At 43.7% G+C, this 21290-nt stretch overlaps 2 protein-coding genes and 1 pseudogene across 3 annotated transcripts in view; 1 reads left to right on the top strand and 2 right to left on the bottom strand.

Annotated features, from left to right (window-relative positions):
* LOC118999525 (cytochrome P450 2C23-like) overlaps positions 1-3530 on the bottom strand; it is a 24796-nt gene extending 21266 nt beyond the window's left edge. Inside the window, exons 1-3 of the mRNA XM_037064178.1 lie at positions 3515-3530; positions 2752-3008; positions 1146-1308 (exon numbers count right to left, since the gene is read on the bottom strand). Coding sequence (XP_036920073.1) covers positions 1146-1308; positions 2752-2931 — 343 coding nt within the window. The 5' untranslated portion in view covers positions 2932-3008; positions 3515-3530. The remainder of the gene's footprint in view (positions 1-1145; positions 1309-2751; positions 3009-3514) is intronic.
* Positions 3531-6848: 3318 nt separating this feature from the next.
* LOC118999387 (TIP41-like protein) lies at positions 6849-7573 on the top strand (annotated as a pseudogene).
* A 5127-nt stretch (positions 7574-12700) lies between these two features.
* ERLIN1 (ER lipid raft associated 1) overlaps positions 12701-21290 on the bottom strand; it is a 39726-nt gene continuing 31136 nt past the window's right edge. For both annotated transcript variants that reach the window (XM_037064175.1, XM_037064177.1), the window contains 3 exons: positions 18152-18241; positions 16282-16361; positions 12701-13848 (listed from right to left, as the gene is read on the bottom strand). In XM_037064175.1, coding sequence (XP_036920070.1) covers positions 13624-13848; positions 16282-16361; positions 18152-18241 — 395 coding nt within the window. In that variant the 3' untranslated portion in view covers positions 12701-13623. The remainder of the gene's footprint in view (positions 13849-16281; positions 16362-18151; positions 18242-21290) is intronic.

Below are 21290 nucleotides of genomic sequence, written 5' to 3'. Positions count from 1 at the left end.
GTGGTTATAAACTAAGGGGGGGAGAATGGTGGGGGAGGGAGTGTGCGGGTGGAGGGGAATGAAGGGGGGGAATAGAACAACTGTAATGGTATAATCAATAAAATATATTTTAAAAAAAGAAGTATCAATTGGCTGCCTCCCATAGGCACCGGGACCAGGGAGTACAGCTCAAACCTGCAACCTAGGTAAGTGCCCTGACTGGGAGTCAAACCTGCATCCTTTCAGTTATGGATGATGCTCCAACCGACCGAGTCACACCAGCTAGAGCTGGACGGCTTTGGGGGTTCATCTCAATAGAGCTATCAGAGCATCTGTTATATAATAGAAGAATGTGTCTGGTCCTTGGTTCCTGGGAGGGAACTTATAAATCCTTGGAATTTCCCAAGTGTTAGAAGAGTCTTTGTTATTCAGGATGAGCCCCAGGGACCTCACGAATTTATGACAATGAGGTGACTTGTGGTGGGACCCTAGACGGTTTAAAGAGAGGTCTGGCTATGCCAGAAAGACCAAATATGGATTTAGAAAGTTGGGGCTCTGAGCCAAAGGATCTCAACTGATCTCTCAACTTTCAGGGATAAGAGGGAACTAGAGATGGAGCTCACTCATATGGTCAAGGACTCAATACATCGTGCCCATAGCGTAACTTGACACCAAAGCTCAGGTGAGCTTCCTGGTTGATGAACATATTGATGTGCTGAGAGAATAACACATTCTGATTCCCTGGGTAAGGATACAGAGGCTCTGCCTTTGGGACCTTCTCAAACCTTGCCCTCTGTGTCTCTTCATTTGCATCTTTTATATGATAAAACTATCATTGTAAGTTTGCACTTTCCTCCCTGAGTTTTGTGAGTAATTCTACCAATTATTAAACCTGCGGTGGTCACAGGAACCCCCTGAATTTTTCTGCAGTTGGTCAGAAGTATGGATGACCTGGGAACCCATGGACCTAGGGCTGGCCACTGACGTAAGGGCAGTGCTGTTGGGGATGACACATTTAACCTGTGGAGTCTGTGCTGACTCTGGGTGATAGCACCAAAATTACACTCAGTATTGGAGCATCTGATCAGTGGCTTGGTACAGAACAGACATTTGTTAAGCGAGTCCTATATTTGTTAAGTTAACCCATATTTTGATTTGGAACATACCATGTCCGTTTTGTGCATCTGAAATAATTGGAAATGGTCCTCTGCCAAGGAATTTATCACCCTGATCAATCAGAGCTTCCTTCACCGCCTCATATCCATGTAAGACCACAGTGGGCTTGGGTCCAATGTACACCATGTAAACAGGGCCATACTCTTGGGCCAACTGGAAAAGAGATTCAAGCAGCTGTGTCAGTGCAATTGTGAACTCTCTCCAATGGAGGAGGCTTGGGTAGAACTTGAGTAATAATTTACAAGTAGCTCAGCCCTTACCCCATCCTTGCCACTTTAGGAATTTAACCTGGGGTATAGCCATGGATTTATTCTTTCCTTCATTTATAATAGGTAACCATTAAGTGGATGTTTACTAAGCACTTGTGCTGTGTCAGGCCTGCACAGCCCAGCAGCCCACCCCGCCCCCCAACACGTAGAGGCTAGTGACGGTGACAGGCAGCAAACAGCCAAATGGACTGCATCTGCAGTACAAGTGAGCACAACTCCATGGGAGTGATAAAGAGAGTGCTGTGTTGGGTGACGACGGGAAAACAATAAAGCAGAGAGGTCAGGAATGTATGAGGAGGGAAGATTTAAGTTTCAACTAAAGATGAGAAGGGAGCAACCAGGACAAGGGCTTCGGGGGCAGCTTGCTAAGCAGGTGTAAAAAAGGAAGAGAACTATATATTGATGGTAGCATTGCTCCAAGAGGAAAAACAGAATATTAAAACAGCCAAACACTTAAGGCATGGCTTTTGAACACCATTCTACTTTCCACTTCTATAAGGTTGACTATTTTAGATTCCACATGTACATGAGATCATGCAGTATTTGTCTTTCTGTGTCAGGTTTTTATTACTTAGGATAATGTCTTCCAGATTCATCCATGTTATAAATAGCAGGATTTCCTTCTTTTTTTTTTTTAAGGCTAAATAACATTCCAGTGTGTGAGAGAGAATGGGCAGGTAAAGAGACAGACAGTTGATAGATATTTATCTATCTATAAATAGATAGACTTTCTGTATTTATCTATTGATGGATGCCTAGGTTGTTCTGGAGAATATGTCCTTGAACAATGCACTGTGGGGTAATAATTTCTCATATTTGCAAAGAAATGAATGTCCATCAGGACAGCAGAGCTGAGTTATATCGGAGCAAGATGTTGGGGAGGGAGTGAAGGTCACAATGTATCCTATAGATCATCTTGTATAAAGTAGTAATAATAATAATAGCCACACAGAAGGACATTTCACACGTTTTACACTTGCTGGGCTTGCCTTTTGGTAAGTGTTCTATGCTAAGGGGATTGGAAGCCTTTCAGGTAAAGTATGTTCTGATTGCAGAATTTTCTCATACTCTAAAATGCAACCTAGAGCTCAGGTCTGGTCAACGTACCTCACTCTACCTGCTCTAGAAAGAAATCCAGAAAGTGATCCAGTCCAGACAGAAAGAGGACATCTGTCTTGCAATACAGAAATGGACACCCTCAGGTGCCTCGGTGGTGAGTCAGAGAGAGAAAGATTGAGGTAAAACAGCCCGAAGTGCTGTCAGATGCGGAGCTGGAAAGTGACCCCCTCCTACAGAGATGGCCAGCCCCAGAATGAAACCCCCTTACCTTGGATAAAGACTCGGGGGTGTTCTTCAACTTTAGCTGCATCAGATTCCCAATGATGGGAAGCGGAGTTGGGCCCGGGGGGAGCCTCTCTCCTTTGCGACTTTCTTTCCTCCCCAAGAGGAAAACCAGGCAAATGACACAAATAGCAAGAACAGGCGTAATAATTTCCAGCAGCTCCATTTCAGCCTCCCGGTGTTAGGAATGTCTGAGTGTTTGTTAGGATGCAAAGTCTTGTGCAGGGGTGTGACCTGCCAGTTCTTGGGTTTGGAAAAAAGCAAACAAAAAAAAACAGAAATAAACAAAATCCTGGGATTGGTTTTGGCTTTAACGTGCTGATGCTTGAGGTTGAGAAAGACTCGTGTTTTCTACCTTCTCACTCACAAAAGCTGCAATTTTTGATTTTCTAAGCATCTCCATTGCATTGTACTTTTCCCCTTTCAGCACTAGTGATTTATTAACTATAAAGTTGCATTTTAGTTGTCGTAACTTTCTGAGACTGTTCAAATCATTAAATTCACAAATTTGAAAAAAAATAGATCATATATCCTGAAATCTTATTTGGAAAAACAGCTGTTGGAGTCATCCTCCCCAAACCCAACTTTTTATCATGATTCTCATCAGTTAAGTCTGCTGTGTCCATCAGCAGATGAGTGGATAAAAAGGTAGCAACCTAGGTGCCCAACAGTAAATGAATGGATCAAAAAACTATGGTACATTTACACAATGGAATTCTATGCAGCAGAAAGAACGAAGGAGCTCCTACCTTTTGCAACAGCATGGATGGAATTGGAAAGCATTATGCTGAGTGAAATAGCTGGGCAGTGAAAGACAAATACCATTTGATCTCACCTTTAACAGGAACCTAAACAACAAAACAAACAAGCAAGCAAAATATAACCAAAGACACTGAAATATAGAACAGGCTGACAGGGCCCAGAGGGGGAGGGGAGGGAATTTCAGGGGAAAAGGGGAAGGATTCACAGGAACAAGTATAAAGGACGCATGGACAAAAACTAAGGCGGGGGGTGGGGTAGGAATGGGAAGGAGGTGAGGAGCACTGGGGGGTGGGCTGGGATGGGAGTAAAAGACAGAAAACTGTACTTGAAAATAATTACATAAATTTTTTTAAAAGGTAGTATATGCATCTACACAATAAAATATCAGTCACCTTTAAAAAGGAATGAAATCCTAACATTTGCTACAACATCAATGAACCTTGAAGACATGACACTAAGTGAACTAAGCCAGACACAAAAGTACAAGCACTGCGTGACTCCACTTGTATGAGGTTAAGTTCATGGATATAGAAGTTAAGTTCACAGATATAGACATTACACGTGAGGTTGCCAGGGCCCGGGGGGAGGAAGAAATAGGATGTTAATGTTTAACAGGGACAGAGTTTATGTTTGAGCTGATGAAAAAGTTCTGGAAAAGGATAGTGATGACGGCTGCACAAAATTGTGAATGCCCTTGATACCACTGAACTGTCTCTCAAAACTGTTAACAGTGAATTTTATGTATATTTTACCACAATAAAGAAAAAGAAACAAGCCCTGGCTGGCGCAGCTCAGTGGATTGAACGCGGGCCTGCGAACCAGACGATCGCGGTTCGGTTCCCAGTCAGGGCACATGCCTGGGTTGCAAACCGGTTCCTTGCAGGCCAACTACCAGCAGGGGATGCACAAAAAGGCAACCATACATTGATGTTTCTCTCCCTCTCTCCTTCCCCTCTAAAAAATAAATAAATAAATAAAAATCTTTAAAAAAAATAGCTATAAAAAAAAAGAGTAGATTAGATGAAGCAGAAAATCAAATTAGCATTTAGAAGATAAAGTATAAAAAAAGAAAAAGAAAAAGAAACATTCACTAAGGTGGCATTTGAAAAATGTTCCCTCATTTGTATTTGCATTTAAGATAATCAATGTCCTCATTGACTTATTCCTTTTTAAAATAATTTTTAAGAGATTTTATTTATTTATTTTTAAAGAGAGGGGAAGGGAGTGAGAAAGAGAGGGAGAAAAACATCAATGGGTGGTTGCCTCTCACACACCCCCCAAACAGGGACCTGGCCCACAACCCAGGCATGTGCCCTGACTGAGAATCAAACCAGCAAACCTTTGGCCTACAGGCTGGCACTCAATCCACTGAGCCACACCAGTCAGGGCTCTATTACTTATTATAGCAAACATTATTTCACTGATTTCAGAGCTCTCTCTCTGCATTTCTCACAGTCTATGCTTGTCTTCTCACTCTCTTAGAATTGTCTTTTGCAGAACAAAAAAAGTATCTAAAAAGTCATAGCCATACCCAAGATCATCAAGATTTTCTCCTCTGTCATCTTCTAGGAGTTAATTTTCGGTTTTACATGTAGGTCTGCGATCCATCTTGAGTTAATATTTGTCAAGGGTGTAAGGTCTGTGTTTAGATTGATTTTTTGCAAGTGGATGTCAAGTTCTTCCACCACTGTTGCTGAAAAGACTACCTTTTCCCCATTTTATTGCCCTTGCTCCTTTGTCAAAGTTCAGTTGACTCTATTTGTGTGGCTCTTTCTCTGGACAATCTATTCTGTCCCACCAACCTTCTTGTATATTCTCTTGCCCATACAACACTGTCTTGATCACTGCTATTTTATATTGTCTTGAAGTGAGGAGGTGTCAGTCTCCCAACTTTGTTACTTCCTTCACTGTTGTGTTGGCTATTCTGGGTCTCTCGCCTATCCACATAAACTTCCAAATCAGTTTGTTGGTATCTACAAAATAACTTATTGGGATGTGATCATTGCGTGGAATCTATAAATCAAGTTGGGAAGAAGTAGCATCTTGACAATATTGAGTCTTCCTGTCCATGAACTGGGAATACCTCTCTTTTTCTAGTTCTTCTTTTGTGTTCATCAAAGTTTTATCGTTTTTCTCAAATAAATCTTGTATGTATTTTATTAGACTTACACCTGAGTAATTCATATTTTTGGATGCTAATGTAAATGGCGTTGCATTTTAATTTTAATTTCTGAAAGTTGTTGCTTGAAAGGTCTGTTTCTAACTTTTGAAGAAAGTCATTGATATGTAACAAGACTCAGAAAGCTTACCTCCCTTGACACCTACTTTGCGGGTTTCATCTTTCAGTGCTCCCTCATTCTTATGGGTAGTAATGTTGTGTCTGCATTAAACTTTGTTCCATTTTTGGGAGGTTCTTGAACTGAGGTCTTCACACTATTATCCAAGCTTTTATTTTTAACAGCTTTATTGAGATATAATTCACACACCATACAATCCAGTCTTTTAAAGAATGTTCCGTTTCTGTGCTCATGTTTTAATTCTTTCACATAGATGCCTAGAAGTGGAATTCCTGGGTCATGTGGCAACTCTTGTGTTTCACATTCTGAGGAACTGTCAAAAATGTATTTCAAAGTGACTGCATTTTATATTCCTATAGTTAAAGTAGGGGAATTCAAATGTTTCATTCCTAACACTTGTTACAGTCTGAATTTTTCTGTTATAAACATCCTACTGGGTATGAAGTATCTCATAGTTTTCATTGCTGTTTCATTAATAACTAATGACATTGAGTATCTTGTTATTGTTAGCCATTTATATATCTTCTCTGAAGAAATATTGTCATCTTTTGCCCATTTAAAAATTGGGTTGTCTCGTTCTTGTTATGCCCTGATCTTTAACTGGCTAATATGCTCTCTCATTCTTACACTTCTTCCTGCTGCTCTTTCCTTCACACACACCGAGCACTACATTCCTCTCATTTGTATAGTCTTACATAGTTGGAACTGTTTGATTAAGGTCTACCTTCCCATGAGACTGTTGATTCTCAAAGAGCAGAGATGGCATCTGTCTTATTCACTGCTGGTCCAATACTTCCCGCCAGGGGTTCCCAAGCCCCAGGCCACCGACCAGTACTGGAACTGTGGCCACACAGCAGGAGGTAAGCGGGTTAAAGTCAAGGAGGGGGTCGGGTGTGTGGGGATCAGCCACTGCTCCTCTAGCCTGTTCTGCCTGGCCCATGTGGGCCCCACCTTGGCCTTGATGATTCACGGCTTCCAGAGTAGCCACCAGGATTTCTCCTTCAGGCTCTGGAAGCTGACGGCTACCAAGACCTACATCATGAAGTCTGCAGAGAAGCTAGCTGATGAGTTACATATGCCATCCCTCCCTGAATTGATGTTTGGAAACGTTTTAAGAAGCCTAGGGTGGCTTTGGAATCGAGTTCAATACTACAGATGCTTCGACATGTAAACAACTACCAAGGGAGGCTCCCAGTAGCCTGTGCACAAGAGGGGCAGGAAAGCAGGCAAGAGGGCGGACACTCCGAGGAGGTTACCGAACAGTACGACCGGACCTATACATCAGATTATAAGGGAACGCGACTTGGAAAACCACTCAAGTTAAAGACTGCACCTACTACAGATCATACAGATACAGAGAAATTAAAAGCCAGAGATTAGTTTCTTGAAGATCTCCTCCTGGAGGAAGAACTTCATGATCATGGAGTTTCAAGTCTAGGTGTGAAAATTCAGTAACTCCTTCCAGCTTTTTCTTGCTGTTGCAGGCTTTTTTTTTGAGAATCAATGAAGTGCTTATCAGAATGAATGACACAAGACTTTACCAGAGGCTGACAAGACCTACATGCTACAAGAATACACATCAAAAGAGAGCGAAATTACTCATTCAATGCATCTTCCACCTTCCTTCCTCATGGAGCCCCCGAAGTAGCACAGTACTTACCGATCAAGGATGCAGTTTGTGAGAAGCTATTATTTCCAGAACTGACCATACCCTACAAACTCACAAAAAAAAATGCACCTGTAGAATAGAATGTGACATACCACACCCTCACCGTGGAGTCTGATGGAGGAGACCGTGGCTATGTGGATAAGGGTATGTGTTATGAGAATTAACCGCCTTGTCCATTTGGTGTGTGGTGCTGACTTTCAGTAGCCATAAAGGAAAAAAGTAAGATTGTTGTGGTCAAGAAAAAGAAAAAAGTCAAGGCGGAATATCCTGGGATTGCCATGAAAGCACTGAAAAGCCTGCTTCCATTTTCGGCAACCTATTTTTGTGAAGTAGGGTTTTGTGCAGTGACAGGAACCAAAACGAGAGTAGACTGGACACAAGCAACACACTTCGGGGGTCACTGTCTCCCATCACCCCCAGATAGGACCATCTAGTTGCAGGAAAACGAGCTCAGGGCTCTCACTGATTCTGCATTATGGTGAGTTGTATAATTATTTCATTACATATTACAATGTAATAACAGAAATAAAGTGCACAATAAATGTAACGCACTTGAATCATCCCCAAACCATCCTCCCCTCCATCCAACCATGGGAACCTTGTCTTCCACAAAACCAGTCCCTGATGCCAAAGTTGAGGACTGCTGCTTTACATGGGTTTACATAGGTACCAGGTTTCCTGGTACGTACCACACACTCAAACACTTGCTGAATTGTATTTGATATTCGCATGGTTTCTCCTGTTGTGTCAGGAGGGTTGCTATCTCCACTGAAAAGGTTTGAGGGCTCACCTCCTCTGACCATTGCACTCCTGACTCTCACTGGTTGAGGGCTGTTCCTTGAGACAGTCTTGTGCACATCTGAGTTATGTGCAGCAGGACCACAGCTTCCAGTGTGAGGGTCCCTGCAGTGCAACATAAAATGCTAAGTGCGTGTGTGGCACTATCGAGGCCAGGGGACCAGTGAACTGCATTCCGATACAGCATCTGGTGCTCCCACTGCCTGGGACACACTTCCCATCACTCTTCAGCTGCCTGGCTGCCTCCTGCCATCCTTTGAAATCTGGCTCAAAGCTCCCATTGCCTCTTAGGAACCACTAGGCTGGACTGACCCTCGTTTGTGCCCCTTGCATCCCGTGTACACTGCCAAGTTAACTTACCACACTGTAAGTGCCTTTTATGGGCTCGCCACCCTTGCCCCCATTTCGACCACACAAGGCTATCTGCCTTTTTGTTGCCTCAGCAACCAGCACATACTAGAGGCCCAATAAATACTTATAGGAAGAAAGGAAAGGAAAAATTGAAGATAAAAAACAGAATTAGATGGTGCCTTAGTCTGCTCAGGCTGTTTTAACAAAATACCGTAACACAAACGGGGTGGCCCTAAAACAACTTATTTCCCATAGTTCTGGAGACTGAGAAGGCAAGATAACAACGCTAGCATGTAGATTTGGTGTGTGGTGGGAGCCCTCTTCCTTGTTTGCAGACGGCCACCTTTTTGCTGTGTCCTCACACGGCCAAGAGACAGACATCTTTCCTGTGTCTCATTTATAAGGGCTCCATCCTTACAGCCTGTTTACCCCCACAAAGCCCCACCCCCAAATGTCATCACACTGGGGAGCAGGGCTGCAGCATAGGGGCTTAGGGAAGATACATTCAGTCTTGCTGTTGGGAAGTAGGAGAATGGATAGAAAATAGGAATAGAAGATGGACAGGTAGCTGGGGAAAACTATGTCACTGTGAGTTATGATCTATGTAATAACGGGCAACTGGAGTGAGCAGTGAACTGCCAGTAAATCACAGCTGACCTCTGAACAGCATGGGTTTGAGCTGCATAGGTCCACTTGCAGAACATGGATTTTTGCAAAAATACATACTGTATTTTCTTTATGATTTTCACACTTTTTCTCCAGCTTTTTGAAATATAATACATGTAACACACAAAATGTGTGTTATCTCTAAGGCCTTTCGGGAGACAAAAACTATATGCAGACTTTGGACCACACGGGGTCGGTGCTCCAACCCCCATGCTGGGGGCCAAGGGCCAACTGCAGTTCTACACACCCATCCAAGGACCAGAGGCAGGAGGACGCTGAGAAGCCAGGTCACCTTGCTGAGGTTTTCCTGGATGGCTGTAGTCCAGGTTTAAAAACCAGGTAGCTTGGCTCACAGCTGCGCAGGACATTATAATTAAAAGCCCTCTATGATGCACCTGTATGTCACGCCCTGTACGCTCTAAAGTCTAACCCGGAGTCAGAACATATACTGACTCACATAGGACAGGCGCACTACCCCTCCCAGCAATTCCCACTATGCTAGATGCCGAGTCCGCTGCAGAGCCCTGCAAGGATGGGAACACAGGTCAGAGACGACAGGTGACGGGCGGACCAAGTCACATTAAATCCTGACATGGACACTCTGGCCTAAGTTCTGCATTCTTTTTTCTCCACTAGTCACTAACATGCATTTCGCATTCATCCTTTTGTCCTTTCATGCAACAAAAATGACTAAGGCATACAGGTCAGGCACCACGTTAGGCATGAGTAATACTTCCTTGGGGAAGACCATGGTCAAAGTCTCTGCCCCCAGAGAGCTAAATTATTTGAGGACAGACTATGCAGGTAATGCGAGGCATGTGAAATGTCACAGGGAATCGTGTGGTGCTCACCTGCGCAAGCAGTGCAGGGCAGCCTCTCTGAGGAAGCAAAGACTCAGTAGGAGTCAGCAAAGGCAGGCTGGACCTACAGGGGAGAAAATGTGAGCCAGGCAGATGGAAAAACACATGCAAACACACAGAGAAGGGACATTCAAAGGATCTGGGCTGGAGAAGTGGGGTGGGGACAGCAAATCACAAAAAACCGCGTATGCACACATGGGGGACTTAATCCTAAAGCGATTGTAAGTCATAACTTCTAATTGCAAAATTCCTTCCCCACAGCAAGAGGAAATTACTTAATTTTAAATCACTTCATTTTAATACCTACCAAAAGCCTATATAGGACAGGGGTTCCCAAACTCCAGGCCAAATAACCAGTAGATCCATGAGGCCAGGGAAGCCCGCCTGAGCTCCGCCTCCTATCTCCCCCTACCCAACCTCATTCACTGCTGGAGGTGAGCAAAACAACGCTTTCCCCGAACTCCCAATACCAAGCGCTGCTGCCTATGCATCACTGTGAAATTGTCCCCAGGAGGGAATGCTGAGAGCCCGGGAAGGGCACATCCAACCCTGCCCCCAACGCCGGAATTAGGGAGGTTAGTTACACCGCCCACTCACCAGCTGTAATTTACACAATTCATCCTTCTTCTGCTCCAGGTAACTGCCTCCCCCTGCCCCCAGCTCGCAGGCGGCCTCGGGGGCACACTGCTCCACCCTCCCCCTCCCTCCCCTGTAAGCTGGCTGTACCCACAAAGAATCAGAAAACCCCTTGTTAAACTCTGAGTCAGAAAAGAATAGAGACCCTGCTTTCAAAATTCTTATGCCAGGTACTAGTGATCACTTCGGAAGTTACAAATGTCTAATCACTGTTGTACATCTGAAACCAACATATGTCAACTGTAATTAAAAAATTCTCATACTAGGGAAGCAGTGTTCTAGGAAGAGTATAGGAAAAGCCTTTACAGTTAAGCAAAACTATAAGTCGAGTGGCTATTTAGTGAAATAGGCAAGGAAGCCTTGGGAGGATATTCAGATAAAAGATTGGAGACATAAGAAAGACATGAGTCACTGATAATAAAATAATTTTATTTAGTTTTTTTAAAAAAAGGTAGCATATCACATATAAATTTAGACTCAAGATTACAGTGTGTATTTTTGCCAAAAGGGACACCCCAGAAGGAGGGCTGGACCTAGAGCTCGCGAGTGCACGGGAAGCACACTCCAGGGGGAGTTCAAGTACAAGTCCTTTCTTTAACACTTCACGAGGTTACCCTGTCCCTCAACTCTGCCCCCAGGGCTCGTGGCTTGTAAAATAACCCACATCTCGCACTCCAGGGCAGCAGCCTTCTGTAGCTCACAGGGACAGGAAACACCTCTAGGGAAGGGCACAAAGACCAAGGACCCAGGTTTCCCACAACAATCATTATTTATCTGCAGCAATGACACTCTGACAGGTGAGAAGTTACAGTTCCAAAGTTCTTTCAAGGAGGGCTAGAGAACAAAATTCACTCACATAGGATGTATACAATTAATTGAGCAAAGATGAAAAACTGACACTCTCCATATTACAAATGCCTCAACGGGGTAAGGCCCTGGGGAAAGACCCACTCACACCCGACACCCCTTTCCCATGTGAAGTATTTGGCACAACCCACTTGCTGTCGGGAGACCGACAGCAAAACGCTCCCCGGATGTGGTCCGCTGACTGTCCTGTCTGGCTGCAACTAAGCCCACACAAAAGGTCTACCAAGCAGCCTGCACTCAGGTCTAACTATGGGGCACATTGTTTCAGGAAAGTTAATCCTAAATGAAAAAGAGTCCAGAAGAAACGGGTCTCCCACAGCCACAAGCTACTGTACTTTGCCATGTATGACGCACACTTTTTGCCCAAATCTTTGAGGGAAGATAAGGGTGCACATTATACATGGGTATAATGATTACCTGCCATGGGTATAATGGGTGTAATAATCCCGTGTGTAATGTGCACAAAACTGAGGGCACGTGTTATACACAGGGAAATCCAGTGACTCTGTTGTCCTCACTGAAGATTAAATCCACAGGCTGCCCAGAAGGCAGTGGAACCCTCATCTCCCAGGGAAGGTGCCGCTGTGGAGCAACCCCGATCTCAGTATCTCAGGGCCAAGAAGGAAGAAGACAAAAATAACCCANCATGGGTATAATGGGTGTAATAATCCCGTGTGTAATGTGCACAAAACAGGGCACGCGTTATACACAGGGAAATCCAGTGACTCTGTTGTCCTCACTGAAGATTAAATCCACAGGCTGCCCAGAAGGCAGTGGAACCCTCATCTCCCAGGGAAGGTGCCGCTGTGGAGCAACCCCGATCTCAGTATCTCAGGGCCAAGAAGGAAGAAGACAAAAATAACCCAGGTTTGCTTTCTAAGTTACTCTTCTTTCAACATTATGTAGGCTCCTGATGAACAATACTGAGCGGGGGAATCGGTGTGCTAGGAACCATGGCAGCCTGGAGTACAGCCTTTAGGCAGAGGTACTGGGGCAAATGAATGTACCCCAAATCCAGTTTTAGAAATAAAAACTTCCTGCGGTTATGATACAACACTGTGCAGTGAACAGCTAGGAACTATGCTGCTTTTGTTTCTGGCTAAAGCCCCATCTTGCTCCTGGCCAGCCAGAGCTGGAAGGTGCCGTGTAAAGAGCTGTCTGACTAGAACCCAGGTCCCTTAGGCGCACATGGCCAGGAGCAGTGACACAGACCGTCACCACCCAATGGAGAAGAAGGCAGGTCCCAAAGCCTTGGTTCAAAGAACACGTTTCATCTCCCCCGGAACTTCAAACCAAGCTCTACCTCTGAGCTTACTAATTCAATAAACTACTGATTAGAAATCTCTAAAGGAATCTGGCTGAGTAGCAAGGGGCATGTCCCAGCAGGCCACCAACTTGGCTATAGGAAAACAAAAAGGTATAAATCGTATCAAGTAAATGGTTGCTCAATGGAAGCTCATTTCCTGGGGAACTTCGGCGGATGAAAGCTGGGACTGGACTCCAGAGAGCCCGGGTCCCAGGTGTACTGAGTCTTCTTCACACTTACCACATCCTGGAGGTCTTCTTTCTGGCTTTCTATCTCTTGAATGGCTGAGCACACATTTCCCCAGGGATCAATGTAAACATTATTCAACAGATTTCAGCTTAAAAAAGCACAGCTTGTTATGTATTTAGTGTTTCCCATTCCAGTGCAGGCAGTACCTTAGCATCAGACTTTCCCTCTTTCACAAGTGCCAGTTTAGAAAGGAACACACACACCGAACACTTGATAACACCGCAGCCGCAAAGACCACTGGGCTGCCAGACAGCTGGCTCTATCCTGGAATCGGCTGGTGTGCCAGGACTACCACAGGAGAGGCAGAACACAGGAGCACGAAGAGTCCTATTACCACTGTTCCCACTGAACCCCTTGGACCACAGCATGGTACGGGTGAACATTTCCACTTCTTGCATCAACCTATGTTCTCCTTCTTTTGGACGGGGCTCTCTCCCGAGGGTTCAAGAGCCTCCTCAGAGAGGAGAGGAGAGTTTTTCCTTCCAGTCCTAACATCTGAATATTTCAGAGCACAAGAGGAGTCCACGAACATGCTAGGAATGTTGCTGCCAAAGTAGATCTTACTGTTGGAAGCAATGGCCTGGTACCTTCTGAGCTCCAGATACTCTGGGGTCAGTTTGTGCTGTGCGGGGGCAAACAAGAACAAAGGCGTCAGGACCCTCGGGTGCAATATTCATCTCTCTCTTTCCTTACACATTTCCCCTATTGCTCTGGTAAGTATCATTACTGAGATCTGAATTGTCGCCAACAACCCTCTCTTACTTTGAAGTGTGGCTATCACATTTACAGCTATATTACAGACCTGAAGTTCCTTCAACAACTCTGCCCTGAGGTAGGAAGCTAATCACTTTTTAATAAAAACAAAACAAACAAACAAACAAAAAAAACCCTGGGGATGGGGGTGGTTTTTGAGAACAATGAATGATATAACTCACTAGGTAATGATAATAGTATTTATATCACTCGTGGCTGATACTCTCATATACACTTTCTCATTTAATCTAGCTGAATCAACCTGGAATCAGTCTGGAATGTGCGCTGGCTCTCTTGAGAAGTGAACAGGTTAATGGATGAGAGTGGCAGGGCTTCAAAGGAAGGGCCCATAACCTGATAATTAACCACCTGTAATTCCACTTTTCTTGACCACATTCCAGAACTGGAAAAGATCTCAAGAAATCACCTGGTCTGGCCTCTTGCCTCTACCCAGAAACTGGGTATTTAAACTGCTTATGATGGACAGATGTTTGTCAATCATCAGCTCTCTCTCATGATGAAACAAAACAATGTTTTGTTTACATCATGATGCTAAGATATATCCAACCACAATCTCTCTGGGTTTGATTAAAACTCATTCATTTTCCATGTCCATTAAAATATACTCCCAAAGCGCTGGCTGGTGTAGCTCAGTAGATTGAGAACGGGCCTGCGAACCAAAGGGTGGCCAGTTTGATTCCCAGTCAGGGCACACGCCTGGGTTGTGGGCCAGTGGGGGATGTGTGAGACACAACCACACATTGATGTTTCTCTCCCTCTCTCCTTCCCTTCCCATCTCTATAAAAATAAAATTAAAAATACACACACTCACACCCCCCCCAAAAAAGCCCCTCAGAACCTTTCCCAGTGATTCTCTCCTCATCTCAAGCCTCCAGGCCACAGCCCATGTCGTCCTTAACGGTTCTCGGACAACCCCCACCCCTCCGGCCCTACACCACTCCCAGCTGACTCATATCCCTGCTGAAACACTGGCATCAGCTCTGGTCACACTGTATAACCACATACTTCCAAAAACCTTATTAATATAGGTCAGTTTCTGAACAGCGTTTTTCAGAGCGACCTAAAGCTCCTTACTGCCCATTCAGCATCAAGCTGACCTCAGTGACAAGGACTGGATGTTTGTGCCTGGACAGCCTCTCCCATGACAGATTTGGAATGTTAGTTTTGTAAACTCAAGTTTCTCATCATGTCTCCATCTTGACCAACGATGTTCTGTTTCTATAGAGCTGGCTCCTCCAATACGTTAAGTGTATTTCTAAATTCATACTGGATTTCACAGAACCAACAACCCTCATTCTGTCATCTATCAGGTCCTATCACTTCTTCTGAATACAGATTATGTTCCTTTCTAAGTCAAAAAAGTTTACGCCCTGTTTATACCTTCAGTCTTGACTCTAATCCTTCAACTCTATCACACACCTGAGCATCTTCTTTCTCCATCCCAACAGACTCTACAACTAATAACCTTACAGACCTTGGTCATATCCTTCCCTTCTCAGACTAACATAGGGGTTCCAGCTGCCTCTTAAGTCCTGCTAACCAGACATGCATTCTCTAGACCTAAACTTACCCCAGACTGTACACAAAAGCTGGTCACCCATGTAACACCCAGCTCTTTTCTCAAGTTATTACACACGAAATTCCTCATTAGAACACTTCCTAAACCCAATAAACAAGCAGTACTCAATCAAGTGCATTTGGAAACGTGGGGGGGAGGGGAGTTGACTGTTACAGCAGTTGGCAGGCACTACTGACATTTAGTAGGCAAGGGCCTGGGATCCACGTTATCCCATAACGCACAAGACTTTCTTCAACAATGAAAAAGCATCTCACTCCAAAATGCCAAGAATGTCTCTGATGAGAAATACACTTTAAACAAGCTTAGCATCTACTCAAAAAAAAAACACTACCTTCTGTGGGAAGCAATTCTAAGTGAACTTCACTCTTCTCCTGCCCCACTTGTCATTTCAGAAGTCCCTCAACTCTAATTATTGAGCTTATGGCAGTATAAATTAATGGCTATATGGCATCTGTTTTTATAAATCTGCTTGCCTTTGTTATAGCTCCCCACTTTTATAAGTAAATGTATAAATTCCTTATCCAGTGAAGTGTGACATATATCTTGCCAAGTGACTGACTGACTGTAGAGGGTGTGATGGTAACTGTACTTCCTTGCCACTAGATAAAACCATCTCTATCACAATTCCCGTGAGGGTCCCCCACATGGGAAAACAAAACCCCAAGCTGTATTACTAGGAGAGTGGCGTGGAGAGCCAGTCACCTTGTTTGAGGTGGCATATTTCTGCGCGGCATAATACTCGGCATCTGCTTTCGCCTTCTCTCGGGCCAGGAACGCAGCATCTAGCAAACACAACAGTCAGGATGTTTAAAACAAAGTTACCCTGTAATACACTTCCTCAGCTGGGTACAAGTTCAGACTCTACCTTAAGTAGGAGTAGTCCCTTTCTCTACTGCCTGATACTCTGACAGCTTACTTTACTGTAAAGGCATCTTACAACACTAGCGGTTTTTAAATCCCAGGCCTCAGGCAGTATGTTCTCAAAGGGGAATATTCTTGTCAATGTTGAACAACTCTCAGCTCATCTGACCCCATTTCATTTTCTACCCAATGCTGCCCTTTCTTTCCTCCACCCACCATTGCCCAAAGTATCACAACACAATCACACCCCACTCACGCTGTTGGCTCCAAGTGATGTAACTACACCCAAACATGAAAGCTCTGCTCTATTTATTGCATAGGTTCCACCTGTTGGGAACCTCCCTGCCTGGTTTCAGAAGCTGTAACCCCCACCACCGCCCCACGCCCCCATGGCTAAGGCTGAGTGAGAGACCTTGGGACCCTAAGCCACTAAGGAGACAAAGCTTATCTTCCGGGAAGGGGCACCGCCTCTGCCCCCTTTACTTCACCCTGCTTGGCCCAGAGTGGATGACTGGTTAGCCAACGACAGGTGAGATTCCTCAAAGGAGGGACAACCTAAGACAGGTACCGTCATGAAAGGGCCCTCAGGGAAGGATTGGGGTCTATAGAAAAAGGGGGTGATGGACCCTCACCCCTCGACTTTGACATAGCCTGAGTCCTCATTCTCTCTGCAAAGTCTCCTAATCTCTTGGCTGCCTTACTTCCCCTGCGTGACTTAAGCTGGAAACATGCCAGAGGTAGGTGCGGCCCTGTGCTGGACCAGGTGGGTTGCCTGAGGCGATCAGGCCTAAGAAAGAATGCATAAAATCCTGTGAAACCTACTTTGTTAATACCCTCAATTTAAATGATAAGGGTCCAAGCACGAAATGAGTTTGCTCCCCAAAGTTTTTTTTCTTTTTTATTCCCCAGAATTTTACGGCCCTTTAGCTATCTGACCCTGACTCAGATTAAGTACTCTTAGTTCTTTGAATATTACCTATTGTTTGATCCTTACTGTCTGACAATGATTGATGGGCTGTATGTATACTACATCCTATATTCCTATGCAAATAAACCCAATAAAAGCCCGTTCAAGGCCCTTCTCCTTTGAGAGATCAGCTACCTTTCTTCTCCAAGCAGATCATGTCTTGGTAGACTTATTCTCATCTGTGATGGCTGGGAGGACCCTGCAGGTAGAGCGCCCTGCCCCATCCATGCCCTCCAAATTTGACCCAAAATCAGTTAATGCAGAGTGATAGGAAGCAGTGGTATATACACCTAAGAGGTTCAATGTTTGGTCTCGAAGACTATAAGCTAAGAACAGCAATATTTCACTAGGCAAAATCAAGGAGTTTGAGAACCTGTGTTCTGGGGCTTCTTTTTTCTCTCTCTTTCTCTTTTTTATTTTTGGTTGACAGGTAGGAAAAAATGTTCTGGTGGGGTTTCTCAGCTTATACATTCTTTACAACTGAGTATGGGTAATTATCACACTGCCTGGGGAAAAAAAAGGGAGCTAATGCACCCATTCTAAGTTGGAAGAGAAAGGGCTGAGTTAGCCACAGTCACAAACCAAACCAAGAGCTAGATACTGGCAGTTTTTTAACAATTTGTCTAGAATATCAGGTCAGTTACTTCCTCCAGACTACTGTCTACGGCCTCCCCGCCCACAAGAGCCCCATCCCTGGGGGAGACAAGCAGATGGAATAGTCAAAGCCTTTTTTTCCTGATGTACCTTCAATTTCAGAAATGCGCTTTTCAGTTTCTTTCTCCATCACCTTCTGCTGAAACCGAATTTTTGCCACTTGTGCAATCTTCTCTGCTTCTGTAATCACATACAAAAAAGATACACTCAAAAACGCGTTTCTAGTTCCGCAGGAACCAACAGCACATAGTCTAACATTTAACCACACCAGGTATTGTGGCCTGTTTGCTTTATCTACCCAGACTATAAACAACTCAACAGAAAAAGGGGGGAATTTTCCCCTACCTTACTGCTCTATTTTGACAGTGCTAATTTTATGGGAAGGAGGAGTACAAAAAGTAATAGTAATAGTTTCAATCCTTCAAGGGATTAAATAGCAATAGTTCTTAAGCTAATGGAGGAAAAAAGGTACTTCATGAAAATACTCAGAACAAAAACAGAGCAACATAAATGCATGGCAAGGTACAATTATATAACGTGGCAGGGGAAAGAAAGAATAAGAAAGGTAAGTTACACTGAGGAAGGCCTTCTAGAAGAAACCCTACAGAAAATAATGGACATGACCTAGGAGGACACGGCAGAAGGTAGACAAGAAGGTACGAATGAACAAGTCACAAAGAGGCAATACAGAGCTGGCTGACAAGAGAATCCAACAAAAAGAACAGAAAGTGGCTAGAAGAGCCTTGTCTTGAGTGACAGCCTAAGGAATTTAGCTTTAATGTACTTAGGGATCATCAACTGTCGAACTGCCACCAAGAAAAGGATACAACAAAAACCATACCAGAAAGGGAATGTTCTGATTGCTGTGGAAGACAAAAGAGGAAGCAGGATAATTAATCTGAGAATATAAAAACATGTTGAGCCCTGGCTGGCGTAGCTCAGTGGATTGAGCGCGGGCCTGCGAACCAGACGATCGAGGTTCGATTCCCAGTCAGGGCACATGCCTGGGTTGCAGGCCGGTTCCTTACAGGCTAACTACCAGCAGGGGACGCACAAAAGGCAACCATACATTGATGTTTCTCTCCCTCTCTCCTTCCCCTCTAAAAATAAATAAATAAATAAAATCTTAAAAAAAAACATGTTGAGAGTGAACAAATTAGCTGTAGTGGGCTGTTATAGGCAAGGAAAATAAAAGAAGAAAGACTCTTAGTAAACCTCTGGCTTAACCAAAGGCTCCAAGACCAGGGAAGAAAGATTCTAATTACACTTTCATTTCAATCACTGCAGTACTTGAAGAACATTCTCAATTCTCCTTTTCAGTTTAAGAGGGTGTATTTTAACATATTTTATGTACTTCCCTAGGGACAGTGCATAATGAAAAGAAAATTTCCAAGTGGTTTCTTCTTTCTAGAAGATAGTAGCCTTTATCAAGTATACTCCAGGGCACACATCCCTCTTTCCTCGTCAGCATAAAATCAATCCGTACCACACCATCCTAAAAATACGACTACTCAACCGGGCTAGAGACTTACCTGTAAGCAGAAACTCAGGATAAAATTTGGATAAAAGGTAAGTGCCCTGGTGCCTGTGGCTAGAACCCAGAGAAAGGTCCCTCACACAGGGGAACTGCTGCTATGACCCAACTTCACACCACTCTCTGCTGTGTGTGGACAGACCGTAAAGAATGTGACCGAACTGCTAGTCCAGGAGAACAGTGGGGCAGACTAATGAGAAAATCCTTCAGCTACAGAACACTAAAGCAGCAATTTTCCACCTTTTTTATCTCATGCCACACAAAAACTAACTACTAAAATTCTGCAGCACACCAAAAAATATATTGTATTTTTTTGCTGATCTGACAAAAAATAGGTAAAATTTTGATTCATTTGTACTGGACGGCTGTTGTGTTTGCTGTCATTTTCTTATTTGCCTACCTAAGGGAAAGAGGTCAGTGGCCCTGACTAAATAGTCAGGTACTGCATGTTTTAAAAGTTTTTGCAGCACACCAGCTGAAAATTGTTACCTTTAAAGTGACAGGTAAAATATAACGAATTTGTTTTTAACGCGTGGCTGAGATTCTAAGAAAGAATGGGAGCTCCTCAAGAAACCTAAGCAAAACAAGAGCTGAGAGCCTGTCTGGTGGCAGCCCTGGGTGGCTAACGGACGAGTAAGGGAGAAGGACCTGGGGCACTGCCCGGCAGGGCCAGCGGACGAGGCCCTGAGACCCCCCCGCACACAACAGAGCCAGCCCAAGGGCTGCAGCTCCAGTGAGGCTATGAAACGACCCACCGGCCTAGTGACAAGTTAGGCTTTCTCTGCCTAGGCACGTCATAGTGAAACTGAAGAACGCCCAACGCCAACAAGAAAAATCTTAAAAGTAAAAACAGAAGAGGCAAAACAAACAAAAAATAGCCAAAGTAGCAAAGAATAATGCACTGGGCTTAGAACTATAGGCTAAATTACCATTCAAGAATGAAACATAAGTATTTCAGATCAAGAACACTAAGTTTCCACTCCTTAGCCTCTGCTGAAAATACTAGCAGAAAAAAATTAATTTCCAAAAACGATTAAGGAAAAATGAGATAGCACATGTAAATTAAAATGCTTACTGTAAGGATTAATGATAATAATAATGGTAAAATAAAAACAACATGAAACTAAAATATTAGACAACAGTAGTATGAAAAATGGGGAACAGTGATAAGAATTTGAAGCATTCTAAGGTAGTGCTCAAGAAGAGAATAGAGAGAATGATAACTTCAGACTTTGTCAAGTCAGGTATGCTTGTTAACATTTTACAGGTCATGACTAGTTACATTTTCCAGAAACTGAATGTAAAACTTCCAGTCAAGTAAAAAGAAGAATAAAGACAATTCAACCAATTCCATACCAATCACAAAAGAGGTAAAAAATAAGCAGAGAAAAAGATGCATGGTAATTAGCACAAAATTAATGATATAAACAAATCCAAACATAGCAGTAACCACAATAAATATAAAAAGACTAAACTCACCAGTTAAAAGACAGAGTCTCACATTGGATAAGATAACAAAATCCAGCTATATGCTGTTTACAAGAGACACACCTAAAACATAATGACACAGAAAAGGTGAAAGTAAAAGGATGTGAAAAGATACATCAAGAAAATTACTAATCGGGAGAAATCTGGTATAGCTTATATTATCATCAGACAAAACAGGCCTTAAGTGAAAAAGCATGTTTGGAATAA

Source organism: Sturnira hondurensis, unplaced genomic scaffold, assembly GCF_014824575.4.
Source record: "Sturnira hondurensis isolate 20B ecotype Veracruz unplaced genomic scaffold, ASM1482457v3 Scaffold0014854, whole genome shotgun sequence".
NCBI classification, from domain to species: Eukaryota; Metazoa; Chordata; class Mammalia; order Chiroptera; family Phyllostomidae; genus Sturnira; species Sturnira hondurensis.
Note: the sequence above shows the minus strand (reverse complement) of the source record. Positions and strands in the feature narration are given on the sequence as shown.